The sequence below is a fragment of the Balearica regulorum genome, chromosome 7 (assembly GCF_011004875.1).
Source record: "Balearica regulorum gibbericeps isolate bBalReg1 chromosome 7, bBalReg1.pri, whole genome shotgun sequence".
NCBI classification, from domain to species: Eukaryota; Metazoa; Chordata; class Aves; order Gruiformes; family Gruidae; genus Balearica; species Balearica regulorum.
This window is the reverse complement of record NC_046190.1, coordinates 27,435,941-27,457,697: the sequence shown is the minus strand read 5'-3', so window position 1 is coordinate 27,457,697 and position 21,757 is coordinate 27,435,941. Positions and strand designations below refer to the sequence as shown.

General features: G+C 40.8%; 1 protein-coding gene across 14 annotated transcripts in view; it reads right to left on the bottom strand.

Annotated features, from left to right (window-relative positions):
- Window positions 1-1,047: 1,047 nt before the first annotated feature.
- The window catches only part of ZMIZ1 (zinc finger MIZ-type containing 1), a 361,022-nt gene continuing 340,312 nt past the window's right edge, over window positions 1,048-21,757 (bottom strand). For 10 of the 14 annotated variants that reach the window (XM_075758629.1, XM_075758631.1, XM_075758630.1 and 7 more), the window contains 7 exons: window positions 21,184-21,344; window positions 20,819-20,886; window positions 18,869-18,937; window positions 18,096-18,343; window positions 14,899-15,062; window positions 8,811-9,059; window positions 1,048-5,526 (listed from right to left, as the gene is read on the bottom strand). In XM_075758629.1, coding sequence (XP_075614744.1) covers window positions 5,419-5,526; window positions 8,811-9,059; window positions 14,899-15,062; window positions 18,096-18,343; window positions 18,869-18,937; window positions 20,819-20,886; window positions 21,184-21,344 — 1,067 coding nt within the window. In that variant the 3' untranslated portion in view covers window positions 1,048-5,418. The remainder of the gene's footprint in view (window positions 5,527-8,810; window positions 9,060-14,898; window positions 15,063-18,095; window positions 18,344-18,868; window positions 18,938-20,818; window positions 20,887-21,183; window positions 21,345-21,757) is intronic. The other 4 variants (XM_075758632.1, XM_075758641.1, XM_075758643.1 and 1 more) reach the window with 1 other exon arrangement.

The window sequence follows — 21,757 nt, the reverse complement described above, 5'->3', positions numbered from 1 at the left end:
ATTTCAATTACATACTCGTATAGCTACTCATTCTGAAAGGGCTAGGTTGTTCCTAGGTATTTGAATAATTTCAAAGGTGAGTTTAGACTAAAAATTCCCACAAATGCCATTACAAATACAGAGATACGCAGTAATTCTCTATTAAAACAAGTTCTCAGATGCAAAGCAACTGTCATTTGTGGCCATGGCTGCATATGGGTGTCAAACTGTGCCGGGACAGGACTTGTGCATGCCATGGCTGTTGTTGATATGACCCCGTGCATATTCCTTGTGTCATGATTCGGTCTGCTTACAGTTAAACAGGCAGATAAAGTAAGCTGACTTTGTAACTCAAAGCCTGCATTTTGAAACCAAGTCCTTCAACTTCAAAATGGGGACACTCTAGAAAAAAAAATATCTCTTTTTAGTCATCTTCCAAGGTCACTAATTCCACTTAATGGCAGGCTCCAATTGAAAGAAAAGCATCACACTCATGAGAATTTAAAACAAAGCTAACCATCTGCTGTGTTGGATGTTTAATCCCTCTGCATGCGCCAACACCAGAGACAAGCCCTTCGTTCCTGTTATTCGTATTGTGGAAAGATTTCATTTGAAAGTAATTATTGCTTGTTTAGGTGCTACACAGTGCCCTGTGTACTGCACGTCAGCAACACCTTGCTTGGCAGGGACTTTTGTCTACATGATCCCGTGCCTACCAGTAAATTTGCATTCATCAGCTTTTATTCTGTGTCTCTTCCGGGGTGGTTCACACCTTTCCCTTCCTGCAGCAACCCCTGCTCCCTGAAAAGGTACATCCTGTGCAACTCACTTCCACATTAACACAAACCAGGGAGGGCAAAGGGGAAGTCAGTTGTTTCAAAAAGAAACTCAAAATTTACAAAGCAGCTGCCAATTAGCCAGACCTTAATTTTGCAAATTTATTTAGGAAAAAAAAATTTAACATGAGCAAATGAGAATACTTCAGTGTTACAACAGAGTATATAAATGTCTAGCAATAGTCAAATAATTTGATCTTTAAATACAAAATAACCACATGAACACCTAATATACAGGTTTCATCTGAATACATATTTATTAGATAAATATTAGGTTGTCACATCATCTAACTACATACAGTTTTGCAAGACTAAAAATCACAATTATTTTTTCTGACCAGTTTAAAGTATGAAATGATTGCATTGTACTGTACATACAATGTACAAACAAAGACAATGGCCATTTTTGCATGTTACTTCAGATTGTACTTTTTTTTTTAATTCTCCTCTGATCGTGATATCAAAAATTGTACAAAGTATGAATTTGGTTACAATTTTTTTTTTAATCCCCTTATTTTTCTTCATTATTTCTGTAGCACCCTAAAAATACACAGGTGATAGACTAGTACACGTAAGCTAAATATTACATGTAGATAAAACAAAACAAAACAAAGGATCAGAGTATATTACAGAAGTGAAAGTGAAACAAATGCCGAGACTCCACAAACGCTAACAAACAGGATTCATTTTCCACATAAGATGGAGCTTCAAGCTTTTTTTTTCCTGCGAAATAAAAACAATGCACATTCCAAGGAAAATGAATGCATTTCTGGTAACATGTCTCTATTTGTCATTTACATATGTACAGCTGTCCCTTGAGTCTCCGCTGCAGACATCGGCGTGTATCTGTCAGTCCTATAATAATGTCTTGGCAGCAGAACTGTAGATCTCTGTGGGTTCTTTCCCAGATGAACTTCCATAGGGAAACAATTAAAAAGTAAACAAACAAAAAAGAATAAAAATACTACTGGAATTTCATATAATAATAATTAAGCTTTAAAAGAAATGACTGTGATTACCCTATTTGCTAGTTGTTTTTTTTTCCCACTAAACTTTAATACGGCAGTGAACAGATAATAGCTAAATTTTCATTTAGAAGCTTTTTCACACTGACTCCACTATACAGTACCTGATTTTAGCTGACAGATAAGTTTTAAAACTGTCTCAAAAGTCCAACATTTGGGTGATGGGTAAAAAATCATATTTTCTCTCAAGTTCTGCTTAGAAACCAAACGTTTCTGTAAGGTTAAAAACGTCAACCGTCCACTTTAATTCTTCTCTATTACTGCACAAAGCAGATGCAAACACTGCTCCAAACATATTGCTAGTATCTATGGGGTTTTTTTCCCTTTATGCTTTCCGACAGGTACTTTTGAATGATACATTTCAAATACTACCAGTTAGCAAAAGGTCAATCCTTAACATACCTGGTTTAAAATACTAATGTTGTGTTTAAGAGAAAAATGATTTCAGGTGACTAACTTAGCTGCTCAGGAATCAATGGAGGGTGGAACATTAAATAGAATCAATTAAAAAAATCTGGGCAACTAGTTTCAACTAACAGTGAGAAATCTTCTTTATTCCCAAACCTATGGCTTAAAAAACTTCCCCCCCGAAACAAAAAAACCCAAACTCTAAGGGCATAAAGTCATTTTATCCTTAGCCGCCCCTGCAAATGACTTCAATACCTATATAAACAATGCAGCAAAAATACAGGGGGAAACTACTACAGTAAAATGGCTACAAAACACATCTGTATCTGAAGAACAGTCTTTCCTAGGAACTGCGTGATAGCAGCACCACACCACAACCATATCACCATGTATTACACCAAGGTATCTTTAATATTCTGCAGAGATCCTCTACAGGTTGTCAAGCCTACATAAGAAAAAAGACACTTCTAAGCAGAATAAAATACACTCTACTGTTTCCCTCCCCCACCCACCAACATCCCTAAGTGTGTGTCACAGTGCCCCAGTTCAGAGACAGGAGCACCGGTACAGTGATATAAATATGGTACCTTAGGTACTTGCTGCTTGCCTTAGTGCTCACCTTTACCTGTTCAGATCAGACAGCTGGTCCCAGGTGTTCTGCTCGCTTGGGCAAGCGAACAAAATCTCTGCCATTACCAGCCCACAATCACCCACAGTCAATGAGCATCGGTTGGTTAGTTGGGTTTTGGGTTTTTTTTGCCCTAGGCAATCACTTATTATGCTTCCAGGACAGAGCTAGGCCCTGATTGTCCAGGTACTGCTTGATCTATCAATTAATTCATCACATAAATGGATATGAAATTTAGGCTAATTTATCAAAAGAAAATGGGGGGGAAAAAAAAAGAAAAAAACAACTCCCTTATTCTGTTAAAGAACCCTCAATTTTCTTTTTTAAAAAAGGACCCATATTTTTCTTCAGACAAGGTATTTAAAAACACCAGCAAAAGTATAACCAGATCATGAAAATGTTGAATATTATCAAAGACAATACTAAAATATTCACAAAGATATTTACAATAGCAATTCTTAAAATAATTGATTTTGCATAATGAACAGCGCCTTTCTTAAAAAAACTTGAAACAAGAAAAATATAAGTGTGGGACCATCTCTACATAATATGTTTGACAGTTTCAATACTCCTACTGGAAAATAAAAGAACTAAACCGCCATTTCCTTTAATATCTACAGCAAGGTGCTGCTGACTAGCATATATATATCATGACGCATGTACAGCAGTAGTGGGAAATGTTAACAAAAAGAGCAAAATAAAAACAAAAACCGCAAAGAATTTACAAATATGACTTTGGTGAGGAAAGCAAATCCAGAGTCGTAAGCGCAGAGCATGCCATTTACAGCATTGCAAACTAAACACAGAGGGCTAGGAAGCTATCTACTCAAACCAACAGGAACAAACAAAATTTCGCCTGGCACTTCAGTTTAAAACGTATTGCGGCGAGCAAGCGAAGGGCCTTTGATTGGATTTGGGATGAGGAAAAGGAGTAGGGTTAAATTTGCTTCAGTAACAAAAAAAAATGAAACCAATAACTGTACAGTGGGCAAAAGCTGAAATGTTGCACCACAAGGGCAAAGTTGGCACACATGCACTTCTTACACAGCTACTGTACATCATTTATAAGAGAGAGAAAGAGAGAGAGACGAAGAGCACAGGGATGGGCACAGAAGCAATAGGAAGCTCATGCAGGAGCAGCAACCACAGGAGCAGCACAGATCACAGGGGCAAGACAGTGATTGTGGCAGCAGGGTCTCTCGAGGGCAGTAGCAATCTACCAACAGTTACTTATTCTCCCCATGCCCGGTCCTTCAGGAGAAAAGAGCTCATCCCAACAGCCAAAGTTTAAAAGAAAGAAACTGAAGGAGGAGAAAAGAAAAAGGCTGAATTATCTGTAACAGTCACGAAAACAGAACACAAAGCAGAACAAAAAATGAAGCTGTAATTTGTCTGTCCAATGTCAATGCCCCTTCTCAAGCTGATTATTAAAAATAACAATGCAGATAGTGATGTTACTCTCCCTCCATCCTGCAATGATTTCCTGGCTGCCTTCAACCCAGCTTGTCTTACTATGTATTGTGCAGTACAGACAGCGACACAAACGCTCGGGTCACTGAAGGCTGTAGGTAATAATCAGGAACAGTTTGGTTTGCATCCCCCCTCCCTCTCTTTTCCATTCCATACGGCATACATGGCAAAATGATCTATTACAGCAATCTCAACAGCTGGATGGTGACGCAGCCACAAACGGTACTGATTTGAAACCAAAACCACTAAAAAAATCCCTAAACATTGCAAACAATTTTTTTTTTTTTTTTTAAATTTTTCCTGGGTGTTTCCAATCTGTGTGTTTGGCCAGAGGAATCCTCTGCAAAGAGATGGTTAAGATTCCTGCGCTTGCAGAAATACCCACGGCTGCAGCCTGGAGATTCTCAGGACTCCGTTACTGAAGTTGCATTAGGAAAACTGCTGGCTCCCTCTGACAGGCCTGTACATCTTCCCTATCTTTGCCACTTGACTGTAGGATTTGTGCTTTTTTGAGCTTTGTATGCATTTTGTTTTCTTTTTGTGTGTGGCCAGGACATATACTCCAACACAAACCTGTGGTTGGAGGGGGCAGAAGGGAGGTGGGGTGGAGGGAGATACAGTTTCAAAAAAATGGAAGAACACACGTTGGAAGGACACTCTGAGATGGGTCAATTAAAGACAGTTCCATTTTGTTGCCTTTTCTTCCCTTGCCAAGATTCATTTTTGCCAAGATACTTCACACTATGTTTATCACAGAATTCTCTCTCTAGAGGATGAACAACAAATGGGGTTTCCAATAGTTGCACAACTGTCTATCTTCTTTGTCACATGTAGCACGGCAGACTCAGAGATTACTGCATTTATTTATTTTTTGTATTTTTTTCTCCCATCACTTTCGCAGTCTTTGAAGCTGACAAAAGCAGTTCTGAGATGAAGAAAGCAGGGAGTGCACCATTGGATCAAGTTGTGAGTTTGTTTTTTCTTCTCTTGTGGAAAAGGAGTGTTAAAGATTCCTCGCTGTGCAGCCACACACGTGTGAACAAGTGAAAGGGATGGGAGAATATATATGGTTTCAGTTGTTCTCAAAGAGAGACAGAAGGTCATCATTGCTATTGCTTGGCAAATCAGGAGGATCCAGGTACGAAAGCAGCTCATCTGGATTTGTGAGTTCTGGAAGCAGCTATAAAATATAAAGATAAAAGGAAAATTACAGATAACAAACAACTGAGGAAAAAAAAGGGACTAAACACCACACATTCCTGGAAACTGGCTTTCATATGCATATATCCAAATAAATCAGAAGGCAGTGACACAAACCTAACATCCCAAGATAATGCAGTATCCACTTGTTTGTGAAAATCTGTTTTCACCTGTGAATTACATTACCATCTCAATCAGGGTTTCTCAATCAACCTCCCCATCACAAAGTTCATCAGTAAACAAAGTATATTTCCTGGCTAGTGATGCTGACAAAAACTTCTCGACAAATGCTCATTATGTATGTTAGTCTCATATAAAACACTGAATAGAAACTTGAAACATGCAGTTTGAGTAATACATATTTGAGCTTTAAGGTAGATTCACAAAGACTGCTCTGACTCGCAGATGTCAGCGTGATGATCACCTGATTCCTGCATCCCTACAAAAAGGGGCAACCCTGTCCTTTCCTCAGCCCTCAGCCAGCCCCTAACGCCTCTGCGCACTGATGTAGGCTCTGGCGCAGCGAGCTGGGGCGGGGAACTCACCCAGGGTTAAAACTGGCCCAGAAAGGAAAAACAAAAAAGAGAAAAAAACCCAACTGAGGCGTATGGGAAGAGGAGCGGCCAGGCAGGTGGGCAAGTCCTCCTCCTTTCTGGGGCAGTGAGGTTACAGTGGTTGCAAGTACTTCTACAACTACAGCATTACATGCAATTCCAAGCATTTTTAAGGGTCAAGGCATAACAGCCCATCCAACAGCAGATTGGATTAGTCTCCACAATGTTTTAAAGTATCAAAAGGAATAGTTGTGGGGCTTTTATTTATATTGTTATTAATACTGTGTTTCAAACAGAAAATTTTGGTTTTCCAACCATCACTCAGATTCTTTTTGATCTGACAAATAACAAGCAAATCGTCACTCCTGGGTTGTGTACCAGGCAGTTTTCTCCTTTATACTGCATCTCGCCGTATCCTAGTCAAAATTAAAAGTGTCATATACAAAAAATGGCAGGGAAGAGTTTGTAATAAACTCCCTTTATATTCAGTGCTGTGCTAAAGCAAAGACAGAAAAATATGGACTGCTTTAACAAACTTAATAGTAGGTATGAGAAATTAATTTTAAGTTGTTCTATGTTTTCAAATACTATAAAAATAAAAGCTTGACTGCATCATATTTAGCATGCAAATATTACATTTATATGCTTCTATTACTCCTGTGCAAATGCAGCTTCATCTTCTAATGTTATATGGATGAACGTATTTTTCAATAAGCTAAACATGAAATGCCAAAAGTAGTTTATTACTTCCTAAGCATTTAAAAAAAAAAAAAAAAAAAAAAAAGCAGTGTCAAGTTTACATAAACAGACTCTCCCAGAAGGAATGCTTTTCTTAAAATACCACCTCCTTTTTTTCATGGTAAAAATGCCACTGTCATAGTACTAGACTAAAGATATAAGGCTTTTAAATGTATTTCACCTGTTGTCATAATTTTTTATGAATACCTAGTACAGAAGCCCAAAAGAAAACTGCAACCCCACCAAACGTGTAGTAAGTAAAAAATGCTTGAATTTGTCCTACGATTTTACAACTCAGTTCTTAAAAATTTAACATAACATCTGTGGTACAAGTGCAGATCACCTGTATCTATCTCTCTATCTACACGAGGTATATCCTTTATCCCAGGTTGAACCTTAGACTGCATCACAGTGAAGTCCTAAAGAATTAACGTGACTCTGTCAGTAGGGAGTGGACCAAGTTGCTCACGGTACGTCCCCTGTTTGGTTTGTTGCCTGGGACTTTATTCAGCCTGGTTCCACAACACAGCCACTGAAACTTAAACCCATTAAAATAATCCATCTGACCATGACTGAGCTCACAGATATTTCAAATAACTGCATTCCCCACTGTACAGCACTTGCCTTCTCATTTAGCTAAGATAATTTCAGCCTCCCATTAAGAATCCAGCATGCCTCCATCAGTGATAACCACAGTACTGTGATAAATGTACAGGTTTTTTTGACTTTGCTTTTCAGCGAGGAATGAGTGCCTGACCTGTAAGAGCACACTTTATGTTGCTTAAATATTTGAAGAAAAAAACCACCACATTTTTATTTCACCTATTAATATTGCTCATACAGGGTCCTTAAGGGCTCAGAACTCTAACTGCCACATGAACTATCGTTCCCAAAGGATGTGCACGTGACTGCATTGTGTGAAACAGCGGCAGTCTGGTTCAGAGAGAAGTTACTCCACTGAGCGCTGGTCCTGTAACCGGAGCATCCGTCCCTCCCCAACTCCTCCCCTCTGCCAGGCTGCCTCCCGGCACAGTGCTCGTGTGTGACAGGGAAGACGTAAGTATACAGCAACAGTAAATACAGATAGAAATCTGAGGCACAGAGGTGAACGTTTCTCTCAGAAAATTACACTATGCAGCAGCAGACTTTGGGACAGACAGAAGATACACATACGGGAACACATGACTCACATGAAAATCCAATCCTAGTGCTAAGGAATTTGTATTTCGGGAGGCAGGTGGTTAACCAGAGAGATATTCCAGATAATTCACTTCCGACTCCACCGAATGGATAGTAAGAGACGGAAGATTACTTTTGGCCTTAAAACGAGGTTTATCTTTGTTCAGTTACGAGCTGCCTCCCATAGCAGCTAAGGAGGCAGAAGACGTCCTTGTTGTTTATTTTCCTATGTGGCGTACCGGGAGGAAGAACTTCCGCTGCTGAGCTACCCGCAGGAGCGGGTACGGACGGGCACAGCCTGTTTTTGTCCGCAAGGCGCAGGGACAGTGCCACACGGAGGGCCAGCGCATGCCGCAGGGCTCAGCATGCAACTTGCTTGACACAGCTCCGCCACCATCAGAACCACACACGGCTGCGTCCTTCCTCTTATGCAGGCACTGCGATGGCTTCAGGGTCTAGACGAGCACATGGGAGCCCCCATCCAGTGAAGAGGGGGAAGGGAGGAGATGTCTCCCAGCCTGGTGCCCGAACTGCCGGCTGAAGAAATGCCTGCCTTGGCGCTAGAAAGAGGCTACGGCTCGCACGCCACGCAGCTGCTCAAACCAGAACCACTCTCCCAGCAAGCCAGGAGCGCCCTGTCACTTCGGCAGCAGCACCTGCACCCATGTACCAAAGCATGAGAGGATGGCATGTGCTGTGGAAGCGGCTCCCCATCCCCACGCCCTCCCCGCCCTCCCGCCGCGATGTGAAGCACACGCTATGGCAGGCAGATGATAGTATGACACAGACTTACATCCAGCGAGGGCTCCGGCATGTCGGGTGCTCCCTGTCCACCAGCCTGACCCTCTAAGGCTGAGGAGGGATTAAAGGTCAGGTCACTGTGTGGATGGTTGCTAGAAGCGGCCGGGGGCGGCTGCCGGGACTGCTGGGTAGGAGGCCCGCTGTGATGTAATGGCTGCCCTGACTGGCTGCTGGGGTGAGGGACGTGCAAACCTTGCTGCATGGAAGTATGGGACTGATCAGTGCTGCCGGGATGAGGGATCTGCGGAGGAGGAAAAAAGCAGGAAAAGAAAGTGAGGCCACAAGGTACAGTGCTCGCGGTGCCTGACTCTGTAACCGCATGTTACAAAAAGAAATAAATTAAAAAAAGACACACATAAAAAAACCAAACAAAAAACCCACAACAACAACAACAAAGAAATAAAAAAGTGCAATCAAGAAAAGAAAACTCCATATCCCAAAGCTGGAGTAAGTGTTTCAGCTTTTTGAAGGTTATCTGCAAGGGGGAGATAAACACATTGGATTTGTGCTGTTGGTTTGCTTCCTTGTGATGTGGGAAATTGCGCTTGAAGATGCAAAATAACAAACCCCAAAGAGGAGGGAAGGAGGCTTGTGGGTGCTGCTCAGCATTAGCAAAGCAGATGCTTTTGCCCTAGAAAATCCCATGAATGAATGGAGAATTTGTTGAATAACGATCCCTACGCCAGGAAACTGATTAACCGCGAAAAAGCATCATTTCTGCTCAGCTCCCTTACTGGGTAGCTTCCTGACACCACTGCCTATTCCTGTTTCAGCTCATTACAAACATCTTGCAGATGCCAGTCCTTCCCCACTCCTCCCCTCCTTTTCTTTTCAGGATGCAACAACCCTTTTAAGGGCTGAAGATATTCCTTGCTGATATTCATGGGCTCTGGTGGTTGACAAAAACGCAAGTCTGCTCAGGGAGCAAGCTCCCCGCCCATCAGCAGAGCTGCTGTAGGTGGCTGCACACCTGCTGACTGCAAAGTACAATGCAGGTCTGCAGCTAATGACCACACTTCTATCTTGCATTCATGCTGTGGGTACGTTCTCTAGCAAAAACTTAGTATTTTTTTTTTTATGTTGTCCATGGGGAATAAACTACCAAACCGCATGCATCTTCCAAACTCTATTATGGAAAAATGGGGGAAAAGTCTCTCTCACATGACAGAGAAGCAACAAAAATGCACAAGCCCAATTCTTCCCTCTGCTGCATGTCACATTTATTGCTAGTGGATTCTCTGGGGCTTGACCTTGGTGCCATGACAAAGTAGCATCTGAATGCTTCAGAAACAGATGTCTGTGTTAATTGGGTATATGGAGAAGCAAAAAATGTAAACATTTTTTGAGGAATGCTACATATTGCCACAAAGTGGAGCTGAAATAAAAGAACAGATACATACAACAACAGCATGAAATTCATCCAGCCAAGCCAACAGAAACCAGCAAAATGCTATGTCAGCATTGACCCTTTCATATCACAGTAAACTGCAAGGTTATTTTAACCTCATTCTTCAGTTTTGGAAAGTAAAAGGGAGGTTATTACAAAACTTAATTCAAATGTTCCAACAAAATTAAAAAACTTACAGAAACAAGCATTTAAAGAAAATACATTTGACCACTCTTCCAGAAACTGAAACCTGAATACTGATCCATCGGGACTGTCATACTCAGCTACACGGAGGTCTTTTTCAGTACTTTGGTAGTATGAAGGTTGGTGGAAATGAGCAGGATACTATCTGCAACACCGCATTTGGGCTTCTTTCCCATATGTGAGTTTACAGTAACTGTTAAATGTACCGATACACGCTCTTCTCTCCATTAGGGTCACAGTGTGACTACTTGAAAGGTATTCTGCAACATTACTGCTGTTACCTTAGGGGTAAACTTGTACAAAATCTGCCCACAGACCACACCTTAATGTAAATGAATCTGCAACCTAAAAACTTTGCAAAAGTCCAAGTGAAAGTAGATGTCTATACCAATAGTGTGTTTCCTTCTTCATTCATTAAGGACGTGCAACAGAAAGTGTGGAAATTAAGAAAGCTTAATAATAACAAAAAGTAAAAAGCAATTTAAGACAGTGTTGCTAAAGTGGGAAAGCAGTTTCCAGGAAAAAAAAAACCACAAACCAACCCAAACCCAACAAACCAAAACAGTATTATCTTTTATAGTCTCTTAAACTTATCCCTAAATGCACAAAGAGTCATACTGGCACGTTTATAACAATAGTTTTTTAAACCAAGAGGCATTCTTATGTTCTCAGATATATTTCAAAACAAATAAACAGGTTAGAAATTCTACACTATGTTTATATATGCAAGCATTTTATATATATAAACGTTTAGTTGACAAGGCAGTATTCTTTGGCCCCGAAATAATTGTTGGATAGAGAGTAATTGTTCACTGTAAGACTGAAGGCCACCATAATCTTAAACAGCCACCGCAGGTTCTAAGTCCAGCTGACTTAAGCCACAGACTCCACCAACCTACCTGTGAGAAAGCAAAGTGGCTCAATACTTCAACATTTTTCTATTTGCATTCAGCTAACTAATGGTAAGTTTGCCATGCTGCAAAAACATTCTAAGCAATACACTTTGTGTATGTTCAGCTTACATCTGCAACTCCCATAATTTTATTTTTAAAACACTAACCCACACTGTGGACACGGAGTGTAACAAAAGGTGCCTTTGCTTACATAGCAAGGTAATTCCAGAGTTGTTTTTCAGAGTGTAAACTCTGGCACTCTTAAAACATTTACAATCTATAAAAGAAAAGCTTATAGCAGACACAACTACATCTTCAGGTTAATAGCACAAACCAACACAACTCTTTACGAGCCCAACAGTGACCTCTAGGAGCGCCGAAATGTATAGCTGTAGAGAAACAGGACCTGCCAGCTGCAGAACAATATTCCTTTCATCTCAGGAGAAAATTGATAGTGAAAAAAAAGGATCAGCAGGTTAAGTCAATGGTTTATACGTCTCTCCATTACTGGGGTTGTAGTTTTACCAACTCTTTTGCTAGGTTAGCTGGCAGACCCACTGGAAGATGCCATCCTGCCCTGCTGCTGTTCTCGGCCACTTTTCCCGTCCATGCCTTGGCCATCGGGTGCATCCTTGCACACAGGCAGTGAACTCAGTGGGGGAACTGACATGGATCAAAGCTAAGCTTTTTTGTCCCCTCTCTGAATTAGTTTTCAATCACATTAGTACCTGGATATAGATCACTTCATGGCTGCAGTAACACTTGTGTTGGTGTGAGAGGAAGAAATTAAAATAGAAACAAGCAGCGATGGCTTTTTACAGCAGCACCAGCTCAGGTCACCTCACTGTGTATACGAAACTATGGCATGACCATCCACTGCTCGGTCACGTACCGCTCCTTACACTGTCCGCAATAAGCTCTAAGCTAGAGTTAACTCTGAATTCACTTTTGTCTGAAACTTGTTTACAATTTCTGAAAACAAACATGATGCAATTGTGGCAGCTATTTTGTAGCAATCTTGCACTGACATAGAAGCATCTGTTCTGTAGTTCTCACAACACTTGACTTTGAGGAAGAGGTATTACTTCTAGCCATGTTTCAGATCTTGGTATTTTCTTCTTCCACAGGAGCGGAACAGCAGTGTTGAGAGAAAGTATTTCTGATGATCCAGCCCTGGTTACCCAGCCCTACCTACACTGGGCAAACATCCGCATTTCCTGAAGTGACCTATGGAATGTGCCTGGAAGGATCAACTTTCTCTGCCTACCACTATGTAAGGGCCGCCACATAAATCTTAGTAATAGGAAAATTAGGAACTTCCTCAGTAGCATTCAGCTCCAGTTAGAGACAGACCTCGGGTCTAAAAGGACTAAACATCTGATCCTGACTCACCTTGTAAACAAGAAACGGTCGAAGTGAACAATAGATGAAAACAAAATACACACTAAATATGTAAAAAAGGAAAGACAGAAAGCCAGACAAGAGCACAGGCAACATCTTAAAACCTTAGCTCAACTACACAATGTGATTTTTAGTTATTTTTGTAGAGATGTCTGTCCAAAGACATTCAGCTACACAATTTAAAAATGTGTTAATGGCATGCATTTCTTTAAAAGCAGTAATTTTAAAGCTGCCTTTCCTGAGTGTCTGCTAAAGACAAACAATTCATTTTTGAGAGAGAAGAAAGGAAGAAGGAAAAAAAGAGAGAAAGAGGAAAACAGAGACTTTATAATACTGAAAAAGCTGTGTGGGAGCACTAACAGTCCTCAAATGTGGCCTCAAGACTGCATGGTCACAGTGACAAGGTCAATCTAATTCCCTTGTGCCAACAGACCTGAAAACTGATCCTTTTTAGAGAAAATCAACCATTGACATAAACTAGGTGGAACCTCCTTCAGTGCTGCTTCCCATTCCCAAACAGTATAGCTTGTGGATCACGACAGCTAAGGGAGAAGTGAGGCAAAGGTTTACTTCAATTGCCAGCTATCATATCGAGTATCCGATTTGCTACAGACTGGCCCACAGAACAAAAACAAAACCAAAAAAATCTATTAACATTTGCCCAAATACCCTCTCACAGCTCTGGAACATACATAGCCTTGAGCAACTTTCACCTTTGCTACCATCTGTAAGCAGTCCCATTTTCAGAAAGCCACAAATTCTTCACTTTCATATCCAACCACTTCATATCCTACCACTTCAGAAATTTCACTGGGGCAACTACTATAGCAAAGGTATAGCAGTTAACTGAAGAAGTCAAGAGGAAGGTGTCAAGTAATGGCAAGCAAAGAATAATTCCCTGTGGCTTTGATTCAAAGGAAAGCAGCTGTGAGTGGTTCAGGTTGGTAGTATTTCCCCTTACTACTATATTCTAATGCTGTATGGTTGGTTCTGATGCAAATAATTCAGACTGCTCTTTAAGGTGTGTATGTAGAATTTGCCTACATAAAATTAAGTTTACAGCATGTTTGTTCTGTCCTTTATTAGCCTGTAAAGTGGCAAAGTCATTATGGTTTCTGGACTCTTCCTTTGCAGACAGTCTTGTTTCTTGGGATCTCTCCAAGCTATACTAAGAACTCATTCTCCACTCTCTTCCTACTTCTCACCATCCTCCTTTGAAAAGCCACTGCCAGCTAGAGGAGACATCGAGTAGGCTTTTGCTGAGCATCTGCTACCACATTTCCTCATTACATTCTGAAATTGTCTTTAGTATTCACTAAAGACACGGCACAGATGCCTTGTCAAGTTAAACATCCTTCCTGTGCAGTAACAGCACACTATAAACCCCTGCCCTGTAACTTAAATGAACATAAAAGGATGTATACACCCACCCCGAGTTAAAATAGACGACTAGCCATGCCTAAGAGCTAAATGCTGCTGGTAGCTTTTCTATCACCTAGCTGCTGCAGTATTGCATTTTCTGGAGATATAGAAAGTTCTGTATACAAAACTCACTGCTCCGAGCAAGCTGCTTTTCCAGTGCACAGTTCTGCCTCTCCATCTGAGGCTCCAGGAACCTCCATTTTTTAGTCTCTTACAGCAATATACTCTCAGAGCAGTGGCAGCATCTATCCTTGAAATCTCCAGGGTTGTCCTATCCCCAACAGCTTAGAGGTGCCTTTCATGCTACTTGAGTAGAATTCTCCCTCAGAATGCTGCGATGCAAACTTTGCCCTCAGGGACAAAACCAGGGAAGATACTGTCCCTGTTTGGAAGTCATTCAATGTCTTGCTATAATAAGCTGTCTGCTGAAGATGGATATTCACAGACCCTGCTGGCCTAGGGAATGAAGTCTAGGTTTTTTGAGGTGTCAGAGCAAAGCGCATTAACACAAGCACACCGAGCCAGGTTGTCCCTTTCAGATAAACAAGCTTAAACGACAATTCAAAAAGCTCAGAAATCCTTCTCCAGAAACCCCAAAAGGCCAGAAACTAAAAATTGCTTTTTTGGCATTTCTCAGGACTACTCTATTTCACAAACTTCCAAAGTGAAGAATCCACAAAAAGTAAAAGCAGTTCACAAGGCAAGTCTGTTAGCTGGATAAGAGCTCCTTACCCCCACAAACGAAAACCTACGTGCGCGGCACCATTACTTACAGTTTCCTGCATGGGGTGACTGAGAGGTTTGTCGAGCGCTGCCATGCTGCTCGGCATGTCTGGAGGATGTGACAGCTGTGGCCCATGCATGAAGTCATTCATAGACGTGCCACCAGGATTCCCATGCGGGAAGTCAAAATTGCCATGACCTTGGTAACTGTTGCCTGAAAGAGAAACACATGTGATATGAAAGAAACTGTTTGTTTCCCAACATTGATCTCTCAGAGTATCTTGTAAAAGCTGAGTGGCATGGCATCCTCCCTGCACAGCACAGGGCAAGTGCAACACTGAACGTGACAACACTGTGCTCCCCACTGCTGGAGCGAGCTGGAGGAATAGGGAGGAAAAAATGGCACTCAGCTTTCCAACACTGTCTGCTGTAATAATTCATGCACCATGTTGTAACTAACTGAAAACTGCTAACGTTTTGAAAAACTACCATCAAGTCACCACACAAACTTAACCATGTTGAGAAGTGAAAGGGATATTAAATTCTATGAAATATTTGCATCTGGAAGCATCTCAGTGCTTATTCCTATTATTTATAGGACACCTGTGTTTATGTCCACACTTCTATGTGCTCAGTAAGATTGTAGCGTTGCTTCAGTTTCTGGTGAAGCTAACTGACAGAACTGTATCAGGAAGATGCCGGAGTACCAGTTCACACCACAGCATCTATTTTTACCTCTTCTTCTGCAGTACAAACAGGCAACTTCCAATAAGATAGCGCAGAAGAGGCCTTCATGTCTAATTGGGGTTTGTCATGTAATTCTTGCTCCCACAAAACCTAATAAAATTCACTCGACTGTCTGCAAATACAACATCAATTTTTCCCTCTTGGATCTATTCTGCTCATTTTCAGAGTTACAAACTGGCTGCCACTAGCCTGCATTTCAGCACATGGATATGCACACTCGTAATGAAAAACTAGTAACTTTATGAAATCCACCTAACTTCAGCCTGAAGTGATGTTCTCCAAAGCACCAAAATTTCATACCAATTAAGAATAAAACTTCTGTATTTATCCCCCCCAACATCTAGCAACAAGCCTGAAGTCCCCTGCTGATCTGCAGAACAAGTACTGTATGACCATTGTCGGTATGTTTTGATCCGTCCCATCTCACTGCAGTCATCTTGACGTGAATTCTAAAGCAAGCACGTGTTCCAAATACAGGGATTTTACTCTCCATATTTTGTCCATCCAGATCCCTCTGTTAACACTTCCAACTGAAATACCAAGTCTGGTGGCTTATTTGCTATGAACAGCAAAAATCGAACTAAAGCCACTCAGCTATTTCGTATAAGCAAACGAATTAGATGAGACTGAGCTCTGACAGAATAGCTTTGGAGCTTGCACGGAGAGCCTGCAGTTCGTCAGCTGATGTACAGCAGCTTTAAATGTTCAAGTCAAGAAGGGAGTTTGACAAACTGAAGTAGCTGCATCATTTGCTCTTCAGCACAGCTTCACAAGCCGAAGTTTAATCTCAGAGGAATAGAAGTCATTAGCCGTGTAAGAGTATTTCTCAAAGAAGTCAAGACTTTGATCTATCATGTAAATACTGTGGAGCCTTACTAATTCTCATTTTGTTAATCTGCAAACTGGATGAGTCTCACAGAATATAGCTGGTCTTGCCTTGCTTCTCAGGAAAGATTTAGTAGCAGGGTGCTGAAATAAGGTCTTGTATTACTGAGTACTTGTTATATTTGCAAATTAAACTTCAGTATGCTTACTGTCAAACCCAAATAAACAAACATAAACCACAGTAGTAATACTACTACTACTTTGCTCTAGAGTACTGTTAGTCAGAGGACATTACCCAATTCTAACCACTAAGTTTCAGTGCATGTATTGATGGAGAAAGAAGATGCAAGGCAGCATGCCCAGGGAATTACAGCCATGCAGCAGCAAGCCCTTCTCTGGGGCAAGAGTTGTGCCACATGCACAGACAGACCTATAAAGACACGGAGGGTAATCTGCTGCTCTGCATTGACATGTCTGTTGCAGGGGAAATAGGAGAGCGTGGGTTTCACCTGCCATTGATGAGTAAGAGCTCTGAGCAGCAATGACTACCTCTGCTACAGGATCCACGGGGGAAGGCAGGGCAATAACAGTGTAGGCAGTAATTGTTACATAAACCCTAACCCCCACTTTATCTGACTACCCTGCCCGTTCCTGATTATGAGCTAGAAAGATGATGAAGAATAGATGGCTCTGTTCTCATGGTCTGACTGCACTTCACTCCTACTAAACGAGTGAAAAATTTGTGATTCAGTGCTTTTGGCTTTGTTATAGTAATCATTCATCTGTTTGAAAACCTGAAAGTTTTATCATGTCATCAGTTCTGCAGTCATTGGAGCAAATTAACCATATTTTGCATGTAATCTATATTCTTCTTCAAATGCCTGCAAAAGCACATATATCGCCTTGTAATCAATTTGGGGGTTCTGATGGTGTGAACAGGTGGTCTTTTCCCAGAGCCGAACCGAGTCAGATCATATTACTTGCAAAAGAAACAGTCCCTGGTTTCATATTTTCAGAATTGTCACTATAGTTGAGTTATTCACAACATACCAGTCATTTGAAAACCTATCTCCACTGCCTGTGTTTAGTCCCTGTTTCTCAATGTGGCAGCACATGCGTAGAGGAACTCAAAAGTAATTTTCTAATGCAAAGGTGTTTGCAAAGCAGTTAAAAGCTCTTCAAAAGTCATCCACTTTCTGGGTGGCCTACCAAATGTCACCCACCTGGCCACAAGTTAAACTTAGTGGCCTAAGTGTCCAAGTAGCAGGGTTACTGGGTCAGGTTCTCTACTTTGTAACTTCTGTAGCACTAGAAACCTTCACAGGAGAGTGGAACAGAAGGAAAATGGACAGAACAAAAAAGAGGAAATATGTATATTGTGACAGGCCATGAATATATAAGGTAACATACATGAATATATAAGGTAACATACAAAGTTTGTTGATTCAGGGAGGGCTGTGTGGCAATAAATATGATATGCACCAATTTCCTTACTAAAATATATTTTCCTCTAAACAGATGAATCTTAAATGAAGAGACTGATGCTGAATTTCAGAATTGCACTCATATAATTTTGCTTTCCGTAGACATCTCTCTGAGAAGATGCACTGACATACTTGAATTGCAAAGCCGACTGAACCACTGACTTCTGGGTGCACAAAGCCATAAAACTCACCTTGGTTACCATATTCAGTGGAGTTGTTGCCTCCTGGAGGAGGGGGTAAGGATGGGTAAGGTGACGGGCCAGGACCCAAAGCTGCAATCATCTCCATCACGTTTGGCATGATCATCTGGCTTGGACTCATGGTCTTAAATCTTTTTGAGGGAATGCCATCTGGGTCATCTTTGATGTGAATATCTGACTTTATAGGGACCGGCCTCCAACTGCAAGTCGGATCGATGGTAACTTCTTCAAACTCTGAGCTGTAAAATAATGTGAAAAGTTTAGCACGTTAATTGATTTATTTTTTCAAAAATCAATTTTGTTGAAGTTTCCATAAGAACCTACATGGTAACAAATGTTCTGAAATGCTCTACTATAATACAGCCTCTTTCAGTCCTCAAGTGTGTGCTGAAAGCAAGTTTTAAAAGAGGCAACTGTGAGAGCACATTTCTGTGTTTATCCGCACAATGAAATCCAAACATTTCTATGTGGTCTGACACATGTGAATCAGAAGGACTACTTGTAAATATGACAAAGCGTTTAATCCTCTATTCTCGCTCTTCCCTCTACTTCATTGGTGATGCTGCCATCAAGATACAACCCAAACAAGATGTATTAAGTAGACAGAAGCCAATTCACTGTATCACTAGCTCCACCAAGGAGCCATGAAATAGAATATTCAAGTTCAATCACCAAGACCAACTTTGGCATGACTATCTCAGTACTCATTAACATATCTCCTTGCTGCTTAGTCTTGGATATCAGAAAAGAGTGAGCTCACTTACTTTTGTATAGCGTTCAGAATACCCCACATATACTGGTCAACCTCCAAGCCCTCCAACAGAGCAGTTTTACTAGAAAGGAAAAAAACACCCAAACCTCATGTTAGGATATCACTACACATGACTAAATAGCGATGGAAGAAGGATAGGTTAGTGATAAAATCAGCAGACTGGGATTCACCAACTCACTATTTGTAACACATAATTTAGGAATGATTTGGGGCAAACAGTTTTAGTTCTACATCTGCATTACCAGGATAATAGTATTCTACATCAAATAGATGAGATAAGGATACTTCTACTTGTGTGTGTCCACAAGCTGTTCACATCCTTTAAATCATTTTTTAGTGGAATGTATTGCAAATTTAAAGGCATTTCAAACATAGCAGATCTCTCCTGTGAACATCAGCTAGCACCTTTTTTTTTTTCAAATTAGATCTTTTTTTTTTTTTGAGCTACACAGTAATATGGCTTCAAAGTAACTATGTATTATAGCTATGTATTATAGCTATTTTCTTAAGATCAGCACAGATGGGGACAGAACAAAACAAAACCAGAAATGATTTAGTTATGTAGGCACTTAGATCTGAATGCAGGTGCTCATACTTAGGGAAACAGGACAAAAAAATTGGCATGGATGTATGAATACATAAATTAAGAAGCAAGACATCCAATTCTTGTGATATTTTTAGCCTAACTTAGAAAAGATTCAGGTAGTTCATAGAAAGCACCTGCACTTTAGGACATGTATCAATCACGGACAGTCATCGGAACAAGCTCATCTCAGCCTGCAATGTCCACAGAAGCAGATGGAATGGACAATCTCCCCTCCTGTTTATACCTAACATCGGCTGGCAAAGCAGGGATTGAACTGGAGGCTTACAGAGATAAAGTACAAGCTGCTACAGGTCCTTGAGCTGAAGAGCCCTGGCTCCTCAGCTGAGGCTGGAACAAACTCATAACCTGCAGACTGCACACAGTTGGTTCCAGACGCTGAACTGGCCTGCAGACATTCTGCGACTCTTTCTGCCCAGTTAAACGTAAGAAAGTGCAGCCTGTAACCACTTCAAAGCTTTTTGGTCCATTCCTTCTGCAGTATACTAACGCTCTGGTCAAAACATAAGGTTGAAAGTAAGCCAAGGTATCCTTCTTTTCTGTTAAGCAACCACTCCAAACTTCTGCTCCTCAGAAATCTTTTACCTTTTTTAAAATCAGGCTTATCCTGGACTAGAAGCCTTCCTGCTTTCTGCTCTCACTTTAATTTGCACTTGATGTTGACTTTGACCTTGGAGGATCCAACTTCATTTCTTACCTAATTACTGGAAAATGTTGCAGTCTCCAAAATTCCCCTTCTCCTTCAACACTGCCATTAACTGCTTATCTATGTGACTCGAAGCATAGTACCTGAGACAGTTATTTGGCATCCTCACTTCATGTTCAGCTAGCTGCTGAACACTTTAGTATCTATATATTTGAAGTTTAGTAATTTGGGCATTACAACTGTAAAATTATACAAAAATAACTCTAGAACAGACTATCTGTTCTTTTGCCATGGCACGTTGTCTGATAGCTGCTTATACTTTATAATCTAGGGGAAGACAAACTCCCAGTTTGTTCATTTATGTAGATACCTGTCTTATCCATGTAAATATTTGAGCTTCTTTTGAACTCTACGCAACTCATTGATAGCCTGTAATAAGAGCTTGCAGATTATGTATTTTGTTAGAAAATATCTCTTCTTATCTGTTTTTAAATTTCTAATAATCCAGGCCATTCCCTCAATTTATGAAATATTGCAAGAATTCTCTTTGGACTTCCTGCTATTAGGTAAATGTAATATATATACACCTTACTTCCAAGCACTTCCTTTTTCTCCCCTCCATAACCTTAAATACGATCTGAATTTGGCCAAATTGTGTACAACTGCATTTCATGTAGTGTGGTTGCACTTACTTGCATACTGGACACCTCCAAGTTCCTCTTTCACAGTTCAGTTGCAAGTAAGATTCCAGATCAAAGCACTAGGTATCAGAAAGAAACAAAGAAAAAAAACCAAACAAGAAATCAAAGGACAATACTGTATTACATGAATCAGTTGGTCAAAAGTAAAACTGCCATGAAAAAAAGCCTCCTAGCACTGAAAACTAAAACCAAATAGCTTACCTTCTCCCTCTAGATTAAACATAGAGTTAATTATTTAGGTTGGTAGACACAAAGAAATCCCATTTCATTAGGCTCTCTCACATGATAACCAAGCTAAAGGTACTGTCACAACACATTGCTGAGGGAATATTGCCAGGCCACTGGCACCTACTCACTTGTACATGCTTGCAATCGTGACCCCTTGCTGGGAGCTGAATCCGCCGGAATGTGATCGGACACTTCAGAGACACTTTAATAGCAGTTTGCTCTACTCCATCTTCCCCATTTAGTGTCGCATTGCCAGAGGATGCTGCTACGCTACTGAAGTTCCTCTTTACTGTTTAGGAAGAAGGTACGTATATGTGTGAAAAAACACAAGTGTACTGTAAATTCTAACGCAGAAGTCTGAAAGACCAACACTTCAACCATTAAGGGCCAATGTGATAGACAATTTATCCACATAGGTGTATTCTGTGTAACTTAGAACATTCTCCTGAACAGACAAACCATCACACACGTGCATATCAGTTACACCCTCAACCAAATAAAGTGCCATACAAGCACTTAAAGCAGCCCCAAAAAAATAAAGACTAATCTTTCTATGTGAGGCTTTTAGGTAAGTCAAAAACAAATATGGAGGAAAAGCCAGAGGGATTCTCCTGGAATGGTAGAGTCCTCATTGGGAACTAAGCTTGTGTCCTTGGCATTTTGTTACCCCCATCCTCAACGTCTGAGGACACCAAGCATTTA